At 32.7% G+C, this 13676-nt stretch overlaps 1 protein-coding gene across 2 annotated transcripts in view; it reads left to right on the top strand.

Annotated features, from left to right (window-relative positions):
- The window catches only part of LOC108368024 (uncharacterized), a 42476-nt gene extending 29555 nt beyond the window's left edge, over positions 1 to 12921 (top strand). The window contains exons 8-10 of one of the 2 annotated variants that reach the window (XM_017622763.1): positions 8115 to 8329; positions 12016 to 12066; positions 12394 to 12921. In XM_017622763.1, the coding sequence (XP_017478252.1) occupies positions 8115 to 8329; positions 12016 to 12066; positions 12394 to 12660 (533 nt within the window). In that variant the 3' untranslated portion in view covers positions 12661 to 12921. Of the gene's footprint in view, positions 1 to 8114; positions 8330 to 12015; positions 12230 to 12393 lie in introns of those variants that run through there. The other variant, XM_017622762.1, reaches the window with a different exon arrangement.
- Positions 12922 to 13676: the final 755 nt, after the last annotated feature.

Below are 13676 nucleotides of genomic sequence, written 5' to 3'. Positions count from 1 at the left end.
AAATTGGTAATCGGTACAAAAAACCGATGGCATTTTTTAAATAAGCGTAATTACCTGTAATTTAAACATGGGTTTTTTTCAAAACTGGTAACCGGTACGAAAAACCCGGTTTCATATTTGAAATCACCATAAAGTAAACCTTGTAATTTTCAACAAATTATGATAACTTCTTATATTTTTCTACATTTTCCTATTTATGCATCAGTGCTGGTGGCAGCGATGCAATAATTGTCAATAGTTTTTAATTAATGAATTGAAAATATTTTCAGTCAAATTGAGAGATAGAGCATTTTTTTATTTTGTTTAAAATATTTTGCCGAACGGCTTGGTACTTTTGGTATACTGTGCAGAATTTTTCCCACCTAAGTGCTATATTGACTGGCCTACTTTTACGCTGCCCGGCACGAACGAAAATATTTATTTTGTATAAGTTGTTCACACATACTGCGGTGAACTCGTGAAGCTGTACGTATTCAGAACCGTTGTTATTAGAAATTTCCGCTTCACAACCATTGAAACGGAAATAATAACAAAAAATATTATTCCAAATACTGGCCGATGCTGCAGCCGCAGGAGCAGGATTTTGCCTTTTTTAGAGCATTTGTATATTTGCAGGTATATTTGCATATTGAATCAATACTATGTTAATATCAAACTATTTAAAAGTAAACCTCTAGAATGCTTGCGCAGTAGAAACTTAACCCAGGTGTTCCCAAACTTTTAAAATAATGGAACCCTAAAAATCAAAGACACCACAATTTAAGTATGACCAATAACTTTCACTAGAAATAGTATACATACTTTCAATTTTAATGTGAAGAATGCAATTATTTCACTGTTATTAGATATTGCTTTATAGTTCGATATTATGTCTGAAAGCTGTATACGCATTTGTGGGGTAGCATTAAATTTCGATCTGAATTTGTTTTTTGTATAGATATAAGCTGAAACCCCTGTTTCATAACGATAGGTTGTGACAGAAGGATGCAAAGTTAAGACAGCCTTTTTAGCTACTCTTCATGGTATTCACTCCGTCACACTAACCGAAAACTCTTTCTGAGACACAGACTCTAATTTGTGTTTCAATGTCAAAGTACTCTGAAGATATATGAATACTTCATAAATGGATTTTGTACCCAATCGATACTACTACTACTATTCTAAAAATAATCTGACAAAGATCTTAGGAGATTTATCGACAATCATGTTATGACATTTCACATTTCATTACAGCTTTACGCCGCCTTCAAACGCCCAATGGATTTTATGAGAAGTTTTTTCATGGCAGAAATACACTTGGAAGTTTGCCATTGACTGCCGAGGGGCGACCGGTGTGAAGAAAAAATATTTTTTCTGTTTTTTGTGGCATTGATATGATCACGGCTCGAATCCAGGCCATTCGGAGTGGTAGAACGCACCGCTTACCCTTCGGCTACAGGGGCCAATAACACATAAAAGTTAGAAACAAAAAGCTTCAAGCGCAACAATCAATAGCACTCAGTACGGCAATCATACCAACTTCGAGTACATTTAATTTCACGGAACCCGGTGAATTTCCTACGGAACCCTTGGGTTCCACGGATACCACTTTAGGAAGCTCTGCCTTTACCAGACAATTTTTTTTCAATTTTTAGCTTAAATTGGCCATTTTCAAATTCNGAAGATATATGAATACTTCATAAATGGATTTTGTACCCAATCGATACTACTACTACTATTCTAAATATAATCTGACAAATATCTTAGGAGATTTATCGACTATCATGTTATGACATTTCACATTTCATTGCAGCTTTACGCCGCCTTCAAACGGCCAATGGATTTTATGAGAAGTTTTTTCATGGCAGAAATACACTTGGTTGACTGCCGAGGGGCGACCGGTATGAAGAAAAAATATTTTTTCTGTTTTTTGTGACATTGCTATGACCACGGCTCGAATCCAGGCCATTCGGAGTGGTAGAACTTACCATCTTACCCTTTGGCTACAGGGGCCAATAACACATAAAAGTTAGAAACAAAAAGCTTCAAGCGCAACAATCAATAGCACACAGTACGGCAATCATACCAACTTCGAGTACATTTAATTTCACGGAACCCTGGTGAATTTTCTACGGAACCATTGGGTTCCACGGTTACCACTTTAGGAAGCTCTGCCTTTACCAGACAATTTTTTTTTAATTTTTAGCTTAAATTGACCATTTTCAAATTTCAATAAGCTGCGTTGGAAATGATGACTAATACGAAGGGAAGTAAGCGGAGGCCGCGCTACGCGTAAAGGTTCACACGATTAAATGCTAACTCTACTATAAACACTACACTCTGGCTTAATTTATAGAATGAAATGTATTGAGGTTTCCCTTAATAATGTTANGAGGCCGCGCTACGCGTAAAGGTTCACACGATTAAATGCTAACTCTACTACAAACACTACACTCTGGCTTAATTTATAGAATGAAATGTATTGAGGTTTCCCTTAATAATGTTAGTGTAGATTCAGCACACGAGAAGCATACCGAAGTAGAAGAAGATGAAAGTGAAGATGATGACAAAGATAAAAATAAAGACAAAATAAAAAAAAAATAAAATAAAGATAAAGATAAAGGCAAAGATCCAGGTGAAGAGAAGGATTAAGATGCAGATTAGTACTAAGATAATGACTAAGCTTTAGATTAGGGTTGAGACTACTCTTAAGGTAAATACAAAGTTTCACTTCTACCGCGCGTATTTCCACTGCACTCCTCGAATAAACACCAAAGCGTTTAACGTCTAATGCTTGCCCGAAAATTTCGCAACATAAATTCAAATTGTTCTTCTTTTGTAATCCAAGTGGTCGTTAACTTTTTTACGCTCCTCATCAGACATGACAAATTATCTTAAATTTACGGCTTTATGCGCTTTTACACCGAGCTATTGATTCACGGAGCGAGCGAGCAAGCATGCTAACAATCATCTGCATCTTAATACTGCAGCTCAATCTAAAGTAGGTACCTGCCATAGTGGTTGCCATACGAGTACAAGTGACTTATTGCGACAGAGAAATCGCATCGCTAGCCACCCCATCCACCTCTCCGGTGGGTTAGATGCAGATATCTTTTGTCTTACGTGCAGCTTTAAAGCTGCTTCTTATGCATTTCCATTTCCATTGTTCTCAAGCTGAGAGCTCATGTTGCATTTCGTTTCGTGCGCTGTTGCACTTACACTACTTACGCTTATTTTGGATGGGATTTACATTTGTTGAAAACTTGCAATACACAGTTCAGGGTAACATGAACCAGGATATAGTGGCCCTGATATTAGTGTAATATTTATGTATGTATGTAGTATGTTCTTTACTTCATTGAAGAAAAATAGCGTAAATAAATCCGTGTACTTGAAAAGGATGGNGTAGAAGAAGATGAAAGTGAAGATGATGACAAAGATAAAAATAAAGACAAAATAAAAAAAAAATAAAATAAAGATAAAGATAAAGGCAAAGATCCAGGTGAAGAGAAGGATTAAGATGCAGATTAGTACTAAGATAATGACTAAGCTTTAGATTAGGGTTGAGACTACTCTTAAGGTAAATACAAAGTTTCACTTCTACCGCGCGTATTTCCACTGCACTCCTCGAATAAACACCAAAGCGTTTAACGTCTAATGCTTGCCCGAAAATTTCGCAACATAAATTCAAATTGTTCTTCTTTTGTAATCCAAGTTGTCGTTAACTTTTTTACGCTCCTCATCAGACATGACAAATTATCTTAAATTTACGGCTTTATGCGCTTTTACACCGAGCTATTGATTCACGGAGCGAGCGAGCAAGCATGCTAACAATCATCTGCATCTTAATACTGCAGCTCAATCTAAAGTAGGTACCTGCCATAGTGGTTGCCATACGAGTACAAGTGACTTATTGCGACAGAGAAATCGCATCGCTAGCCACCCCATCCACCTCTCCGGTGGGTTAGATGCAGATATCTTTTGTCTTACGTGCAGCTTTAAAGCTGCTTCTTATGCATTTCCATTTCCATTGTTCTCAAGCTGAGAGCTCATGTTGCATTTCGTTTCGTGCGCTGTTGCACTTACACTACTTACGCTTATTTTGGATGGGATTTTACATTTGTTGAAAACTTGCAATACACAGTTCAGGGTAACATGAAACCAGGATATAGTGGCCCTGATATTAGTGTAATATTTATGTATGTATGTAGTATGTTCTTACTTCATTGAAGAAAAATAGCGTAAATAAATCCGTGTAGTTGAAAAGGATGAGCAGCTCTAAATTTTATTTAGCTAAGCTAAGAGAAAAATGTTGCTTTTCGATGATAGTACGTGCCGTACTTGGTAATTTGTGTGCAATTCCTTTGAAGAATATACATACTTATGTAAATATGTATGCATGTATTCAACTATTTATTTTCTTTACTTACTATGCATCTCAGCAGCATATATCCGGCATTATTATGCAACATACGCATTGCAGTAACAGGGAAAGTTATTTGTATGCATCACATTTTATTTAACAAATGGATTCGTACATATGTATATATGGAAAAAATCATTAACTTATCTCTTGTAGAAATCACTAAATTCACTCAGTAACAAAATACTTATTTGTATTCCTTCTACATGTAAAGTTTTTAAATATTTACTCAGATATGAGTAATCAGCTAAGCGATATGTATGTGCAAATATACATGTGTATATACTCACATACACATACATACATCAGCAGCATAATTCGCCGCATTTATTTTGCTCACACAAAGCATCCTTCCGGTTCATTGCCTTTTTGTAGTGTAGACCCAAAGCTAAGTTGGCTTATTTCCTCAGTTATTCATAGCAGTATTTGGTAAACCCCTGTAGTGCATTTACACTATGAACACACACATGCACACATTCTTACATATATTTTTAAGGGCCATTCTTCGTCAACNCAGCATAATTCGCCGCATTTATTTTGCTCACACAAAGCATCCTTCCGGTTAATTGCCTTTTTGTAGTGTAGGCCCAAAGCTAAGTTGGCTTATTTCCTCAGTTATTCATAGCAGTATTTGATAAACCCCTGTAGTGCATTTACACTATGAACACACACATGCACACATTCTTACATATATTTTATGGGGCATTCTTCGTCAAGGGACGCCACTTTCACTCCAAAATTAGTTCAATTAAACAAACATCGGTTAATCTCTTGAAAATTCAGTAAAAAAATTTACTTTTAAATTATGAGTAGCATTTTTTTAAATGCAATATGGCGGATCGAATATATGTAACGGAAAAGTTTTTAAAAATTACTATGAATCTGGCAAAATTTTAGAGAATTTATTGAATTCCATATATTGGATGGCGGAATTTTAAAAATGCATCATCATATTCGTACTCAGCGACCCCAAAATGCCCGAATAATAAATTTCATGTGAATCTTCTCATTTTGCAAATTTATGTTCGCCTGAACCAATTTTTGAGAAATGATGAATGAATTTTCAAAAATGTATCTGCCATGTTTGTTCCGCCAGTTTGAATTTTAAGAATTTTTTATCATATTCGTAATCAACGACCCAAAGAACCACCGGGCAACAAATTTCAAGTAAATCCTATAATTTTTTAGAAAACATTATTTAAAATTTAAAATTTGTACCGAATTTTCAAGTCTAACTATAATCGATTTTTTTTTATCTAAACCAATTTTGTAGAGCGGCTTCAGTTGACCGAGAATGCCTCATATGTATGTACTAGGGATATTGCGAATGTGGAATTTTAGACATCCGCGGATGCGAATATTTTTTTAATTAGTATTTAAATTAAAAAATTGGAACATTGTATTTAAGAAAGAGTAACTTTGCTGCTTTTTCGGGTTACAGCCTGTCTCCTAACGGGTCGTAAATCAAACCTGCGCTATTAAATAACAACTCGCTCGAGGCGACAAACTTGAAAAACTTGAAACTTTACAAAATTGTTAATTCCTTCCGATTGACGCTGCACCACTTGAGAGGACTTCAGTTATTTTTATTTTATTTTTTGAGGTTCATTAAGGCGAAAATGACACTGTTGTGTTCCAATTTGGAGAACCAATTCGTTTGGTTGTTTCAGAATTTGGAGAATCTGTTACGTCATCGGCGTTTTTCGATGTTAGTTTTTATAATTCATTTTTAATCCTGTCTTCTATGACTGGTTTGAAAAACGTGTACTTACAGGGTCGCGACGTTGTGAATATGTGGATATGGCTAATAAATAGTTATTTTGTAGGAATAAAAATTTCGAAGAAAATTCTGTTTTGAAAGCCGCGGCTGCCAGCAGAATTAGTTTTTATCTTATTATTTTGTTAAAAAGGTACCCCGTTTTTTATAATAATTTCAATTATTGCAATCACCCGGGTGACCTCCTGGAAAGGTGCACCTGTAATGAATAGCTTGTAATTAATTTTTTTTTATAAGTTAGCTGAGCTTGGCTTTTCCTAGTTGCAGGCAGTCACAATTAATTACTCAACGCTGTCGGTACCATAAGCTATCAAATCCGTTTTGCTGTTCCATTCCATGCGTTCAATGTCTTTTGATATATTTTTTTGAGGCACTTGCACAATGTTAGCAGTCGCAAAAGCTCCACATTGATTATTGCGAATGCGAATATTCGCAACAACCCTGGTATGTACCTATGTACATATATTGTGTAGCCAAATTTCTTCGTCCACTTTTATTGACAACGGATATTTCCAACCGCATTACATGCAAGTTCCGGCCACAAATGGGTTTCTTGGTTTTTCGCAAATTATTAAACAGAATTTTTACAATTAACTTTCATATATCGAACATATGTAATATTGTTGCTGTGGTTACAGCAGTGCACAACCCCCCAGGGGTTTTCGTCAAGTGTTTTTCTGAACGGGCGAGCCTGACATTTCGAAACCGAAAATACCGAAGTACAAATTGGAGATGCATGAGTGTTATATCTGACTTGCGGGATATCAATTCCTAACAACCCCGCCCGACCCTTTCCACGCGACTGTTGCTTATGCAGTTCTATTTTCCCTTTATGTGAGCATATTGTGGTTTAGAAAGCTCGCGCTCTACGTTTTGTTTGATATGTACTCCTATCTCCAGTTCTACATGGTCTTTTGAAGAAACGGCCTTAGGCTAATGGGTCTGTAGTTCAGGAAAACAACCAGCGCCATTTTCCATTCAGCCTGATTTAATCCACGACTACGCTGCTTAGCCAATTCCTGGTCTTCCGGAGCCCGCTACCTGCAACGTCGCATAAAAGATGCCATCTAAAGCATACAAAGAGAAAATGCGCAGCGCAATACCAAATTTGTTTGCGTGCATGAACAGCAGTTGTTAATATCAGTAACGTGTTTTGGGAGCTTCTATTATTCAATAAATTTGCAACATTTAGAAAATTTAAAATATTTATTATAAATGTTTCGAAGAGAATTTACAACAGTGTTGTTGTTTTGTAGTACAATCATGGTACTTCAAATTGTCAGACTTCCGAGGTTGACCCAGTATTTGGGAAAAAGGTTCACACTTTTTGCACAAAAAATATCCAAATTTCATTATTTATGAATAAATAAAACAATAAACTAATCATTTCTTAAGCATAACTTTTTGCGAAAAGTTTTCTTGCAAAAAAAACTTTTTTGCATTAAAACTAATTTTTCATTACAAAAAAAAATCAATCGACTTTTCAAAAAATTTCACTCGCTTTACATTTATATTTTCACAATTTATACACGATTTCACTTGATTTCTTACACTCTTTATACAAAATTTATGCAATTTTTACTAACATCAGCGTTCAAATAAGTCCTTAAACAATGTATGTATATATGTAAAAAAAATACCTGCCTAGTTAAACCAGATATAAAAGTGATTTAAAATCCTGAAATGCAATAAAAATCCCGCAAAAACTGTGCACACGCATACAAATATGTCGCCACATTATACATACTAACAAAAGCAAATGTAATTCACACTCCAGCGCCATACTAACACATTACCAAATTGTCCACTACCACGCCCACACAACAAAAAAACGTCATTTCCATATTTGTATTTCTATGTTTAATATTCTTATTAATTCTTCTGCTTCTTTTCTGTTTTGAACCAACAACACAACCGTCCCACGCGCCCTTACAGGTGTAACAACAATGTTGAATTTCTTCACAACATCCAACGGTTTCCGCAGCACACTGCCCGTCGTCTCCAATCTCACCGCTATGAATGTGTGGGATGGCGTCTGCATGTGCTTCATCTATGCCTCGCTATTGGAGTTTGTATGCGTTAATTATATGGGTCGTAAAAGGCCGCAACATAATGCTGTCTATCGGCCAGGCGAGAATCCTGTCACACAGGTAATAAAAAAGTGCATAGTACATAATGTATATAGCATGCTCACACACAAATTCGTCCAAACAAATATATACATACGAAGACACATTCATTTTGTCTGTCAGTCCTTTTCTCTCTCTTTATCTCTCTCCGTTTCTCTATTTTTCATTCACGTTCCGTATGCGCATTACTCCTTTCATTTATTCATCGAACATTAAAAGCGACACTACTTACTTACCTTCATACATCTACATACATATGTGTATCTCTATCTCTGTCACTAGCGTGCGAAAAAAGTAAAAAGCGGGTTGAGAATTGCATATCAACTCAACCAAAAAGCAATGCGTAATACAATACGAAAACAAAATAAGAGAATTACCTGTAAAAATAAATTGGCTTATCAAGGCATACGCATGCAAAATACTTACAACAATAAATTCGCGTAGCAAAATTAAAATTTCCATATAAAAAATTTGGTTATAGAAAAAGAAGTTACCCAAAAATTTTGTTAAAAGCAATTCTTCCTTCGAAACGGTGTTCATTTCTACTTTTCATAACTTTTCATATTTTTTTCTCTGTGTTTTTCCCCATTTTTTACTTTGTATGCTGTTATGTTATACATTTTTTTTTGCCTTCAACTGGCGCTTTGTTTCTTTCTAACTCCACGCTATAGTACTTTTTTCTATCAATCTCTCTTTCTCTGTCTATGTTTTACTTGCTGTGTTTGTTCGAGTATCTTACAAAGCTCAATTAGTGATTTGAAATTTGATCTCGTACTTGACCAGATTTTTCTCTATGTATTTATGTATAAGTCTCGAAAATTGTGCTGATCTTTCTCTCTTTCTTCTTCGTGTAAAAGGTTTTTAACACACTTTAAAAATTTTCTTACTCGTTAGTAGTTTAGTAACTATTTTTAGGCTTGCTCTTCAAGCTAAATTTTCTTCATTAATTTTCACATTTCTTTCACTACCTTCTTGGGCCAATTCCTCTCTTTGTCAACACCCTAAAAACATCATTTGTCACTTGCATATTCAAGCGAACGATTGAAAGTTTATTTCAGCACTTTTTTATTCTTATTTTCTTTTCTTGGTTTAAAATATCACCCTTTTCATAGTTCTACTTCAGGAAAAAAATTAATATTTAAAATATTAATTTTCCAATCAAAATTCTTAAACTTTTCTCTTTTAATTTCTTAATACAACTCTAAATTTCTGTCTGCAATTAATTTTTTTTTTTTTTGCAAAACCTTTGCAATAAAAAATTGGCTCCAAACTAAAAATTCTTCTATAAACAAAAAAAAAAATTGATTTAACTATTTTTTGTATCACTCCCTTTTCCAATGCCACTCTATCTATCTTATTTCTATCTAAAATTAAAGCCATTTTTCCAAAAACCTTCAATAAAAAATTTGCCTTTATTTCAAAATTTTTGTTTAAGCAAAGAAGCTTTTACATTTGGTATTTTTTATTATATTTTTTTAACAACTAACTATTTAAAAATTTTTGTTTAAACAAAAAGCTTTTACACATTTTGTATTTTTTTAGTATGTATATTTTTTCACCCGTAATTAATTTTTTTTACAAAAGTCGTTCAATAAAAAATTAGCCTCAAGCTCAAAATTCATATGGCCTTATTCATAAAAAATAAAGCAGCTTTAAAAAGGGTTTATAAACTGAAAAAATATATTTTTTAAAGCTATTTAAATCTACTTTATTTTTTTATGAATAAGGCTATTAAATTTTTTGATTTCAACACCTTTTTTAAAGCAATTCTATATTTCTGCCTTAATTTTTATTGTGCTTGCTAAAGAAAAAATTTCAATCAAGACTAATTTCAAGCCCGAGATTATTGTCAAAATAAAAAAATTTCAATATTTTTTTTAAAAATATTTTATGTTATTTTTACCACATTTTTCAATGCAACTGTAAAATTAATATATTTTTGAAACTTTTTTGTTTTTAATTTAGATTCGTATTATTTTCAAACCTTTTCCAATACAACTGGAAATTTTTATCTATATTTTAATGGTCTTTACCACTTTTTCACGGGTTTTCAAAAAAATTTTGTTAAAAATTTGTTCAAAGTTTTTATTTTTTACTAAGTTTTTATTTTGTTTTATTTAATTCATTTTATTAAAAATTTAAACTTTTTATAATTTTTTTCCTAATTTCATTTAAAAATTAGTTTTATTCTCTTTTTTATAATTTTTATTGTTTTTTATCCACTTTTCGGTAAATTTTTCCCCCAATTTCGGGATAAACGCATTACGAAACATCTACGGAAATAAAAAAAAACTTATTTATTTTCAACTAATAATGCCAGTTTGTCTATTTTGAAATTTGTTTTTTTTACACAAAATTTCTTTTAAATCTTCTGCACAAATTTTTTTCACAAATTTAATCGAAAATATTCCTATTAATTTGAGAGCTTTTTTAAAGAAAATCTAATTTTTCTATTCATTTTTTTACCTACTTCTTCCTAACGAAAGAATATATTTTACAATTAAATTTTTTATTTTTTTTTTTTTTAAAATCTTTTTTTTTAGTTGTATATTTTTTAAATTAATTGATATGTGTATTTTACGTGATAATGCCAGTCTTTTGCCAATTATTAACCAAATGTGTCATGTTTGCATTACCTAAAAATTTTATCAACAAATTCCATTTCTCTATGTTGTTCAAAATTTTGACTTAATTTCACTGTTCTTTTTTCGTTGATATTTCATTATATAATTTCATTCGTACATTTGACGTTATTGTATTCGAAATTAACCAAATTCTTATTTGTAGGAAAAAACTAAAATGTACTTAAACCTTACTAAAAGTAGAAAACGTGTCTTAACCCTTAGGTAAAAATGAAAATCTGGTATGAATGTTAAATAGCAAACCTTGCAAAAATTTTGAGTTCGATTGAGAAGCAAAAACTGAAAGTTCAGAGCAACAATTTCTCCACTTTAAAAAATTTCAATTCAATCTGTAAACAAAATTTTACCAAATTTAACTTCACTTTTTTCGAAACAGCACTTGAAAATTCTTTGGAATATTTTTAGTTGCTCTCTCTATCAACTTATAAGATGTGTAACTCTTTCTTCCTAAACTCTAAAACATACCAGATTTTTATGTTAATTTTTAATTTGTATCCCTGAAAACTAAGTAAATAACTCTCGTTAAAATGTACATATATTTCCCCTGAAAATATATTCCCAAATTGGTTCGATGCGCTTCAACTCCACCTAAAGCATGGAAGAAGAAACAAAACGAACGTCCCTGCAAGAAAATAGTGCACTTCAACTAATAAAAAAAGAATATAAGAAATTTTACACCAAATATTTTAAGCAGAACTAACATTGTTCCCAATTTTCGTGATTAATCGCAACATGACCGATCCACATAATAATCGAGCAATCAATCGATTACTATCAGTAAATTAAAAAGCCAAGCAAAACCTGCATTTGACCAAGTGCGCTTGCCAATCAAAAAAATAAAAATTCAGAACAAAATAATATTCTTTTCCTATTAAAAATGCTCACAAACTGACAAAAAAAAAAGATTTGTATGCATTTCGAAATTGTTAACAAAGGTATTAACCGAAATGGTGCTGCAATTTCAAAAAAACTCAAGTATAATTTTTTCTATTAAAACAACAAAAAAAAACTTAAAGTGTGTTTTAGTATGAAATTACTAGAATTATTTTGTGTAAATTTTTCCAGCGTCTTCCAGCGGTTCTAAGCAGGATTGGAGTAATTCTTGCAAGTCCTTTGGTAAGCTATATGAAAAACAAAAATAAAAAAAAAAACAAAAAAACTTAAAAAGAACAAGAACAAAAATTAAACGCTCATGCACTGTACATAATAGTCATAAAAAACGCTAAGCAAAACAACAACATTTTAGAGGCAAGAAAAATATATATAAGTAAATTCTTAAAAAAAAAAAGTTATGAAAATTTGTATCAAAAAAAAAACTGTAACTTTATTTGCAACACTTGCCCAGCAAAAATTTTAAATTTTTACAAATATAAATTTGTTGCTTTGTTTGCCAAACAAACTATCTATTTATAAATTTGGCGAAAATTTATCTTTATCTTGAAGCGCTTCATCATTGCCAACACCAACAGACAAGGTTTGCTTTGTTACCACCAACAACAGCATCCTCAAAGTCACAACCCTCATCAGCGCCTTCAGCAATACTTTTGCTTCATCTACACTTCATCTTCATCAACGCATCGTCAAAATCATAAACAACCATTCCACATACCATCGATGTCCATCTCGTCAACAGCCATCAAAATCACAGCGCCACACTTTTCAACTCGGATGTCCCGCAGTGCTGCAATTGCGCTATACGGCAACGAATGAGCATTCATCTTTTGTACACATACATACACACACACACACACACACAGTCCCACCCACGCCACAATAGCTCATATTCAGCTCACTCATCACAACTTTGGCACCTCTCTTGCCCCCTTCAAAGAAAAGAAACAGTCCTTTTCCACACCACCACCACTCGGCCACGAAACGGCATGTAATTTTCGCCACTACAAAGTCTCCATGAAAGTTTAAATCGTTTTATTCTCTTCTTAATTTTACTTAGCAAACAAAAGTACTTTTATTTACCGCTGGATGCATTATTCCAGTTATTGTTTTTGTTTTGTTTGTTTGTTTTTTTTTTTCTTTTTATTTCTTTTAGTTTCAAACTCGTTGTATAAATTCATTTTTAATCACTTCGTAGTTGCACGCTTTCGATGTCAGCTATGCGCTTCTTCCTCTTTTTCAATTCTCAGTTCACAGTTGATGATGGCCTGGCATTGTGCATTTTGCATTTTATCGATTTTACGCTTTTGGTTTTTCGATTATTCGATGAAATGTTTGATTTTTTTGTTCGATTATGGCGCTTTCGTTGTATATTTCTTCGAAACTACGCATTCATTTATTTGTATCTTTGAGATGATTGTATTTTCTAAATTTTTTTTCGTGTCACACATTCAAATGCATATTTCGATTTTAATCGAAATTAAATACTAAATAAATAAATTAGACACGTAAACTACTAGTATGCTTGAAGTACAACGTTAAAATGAAAAACACACTTTAAGGTCACTTATAATTGGGAAAAATGTTAAGTATTCTTAAAAAGTAATAAAAAATTAAATGCAAAATTGGTAAGAAAAAATATTTTATTAACTGGAGAACGAATTGAGATTCTCAACGCAACCGCAACAATAGCGCTTCTTAGCTTTTATTATAATTCCAGCTTTATACAAATTTCTATGTCCAAATAAATACCCAAAAATAGCGCAATATTTAAGTTTTGAAATATTTGTTGCTACGATTTTTTGTATGTACATATACCCCGATCTGATATCAAT

Source organism: Rhagoletis zephyria, unplaced genomic scaffold, assembly GCF_001687245.7.
Source record: "Rhagoletis zephyria isolate East Lansing unplaced genomic scaffold, Rhagoletis_zephyria_1.1 Rzeph_scaffold_02921, whole genome shotgun sequence".
Classification (NCBI taxonomy): Eukaryota; Metazoa; Arthropoda; class Insecta; order Diptera; family Tephritidae; genus Rhagoletis; species Rhagoletis zephyria.
The sequence above is the reverse complement of the archived record's forward strand: the minus strand, read 5'-3'. Positions and strand labels throughout refer to the sequence as shown.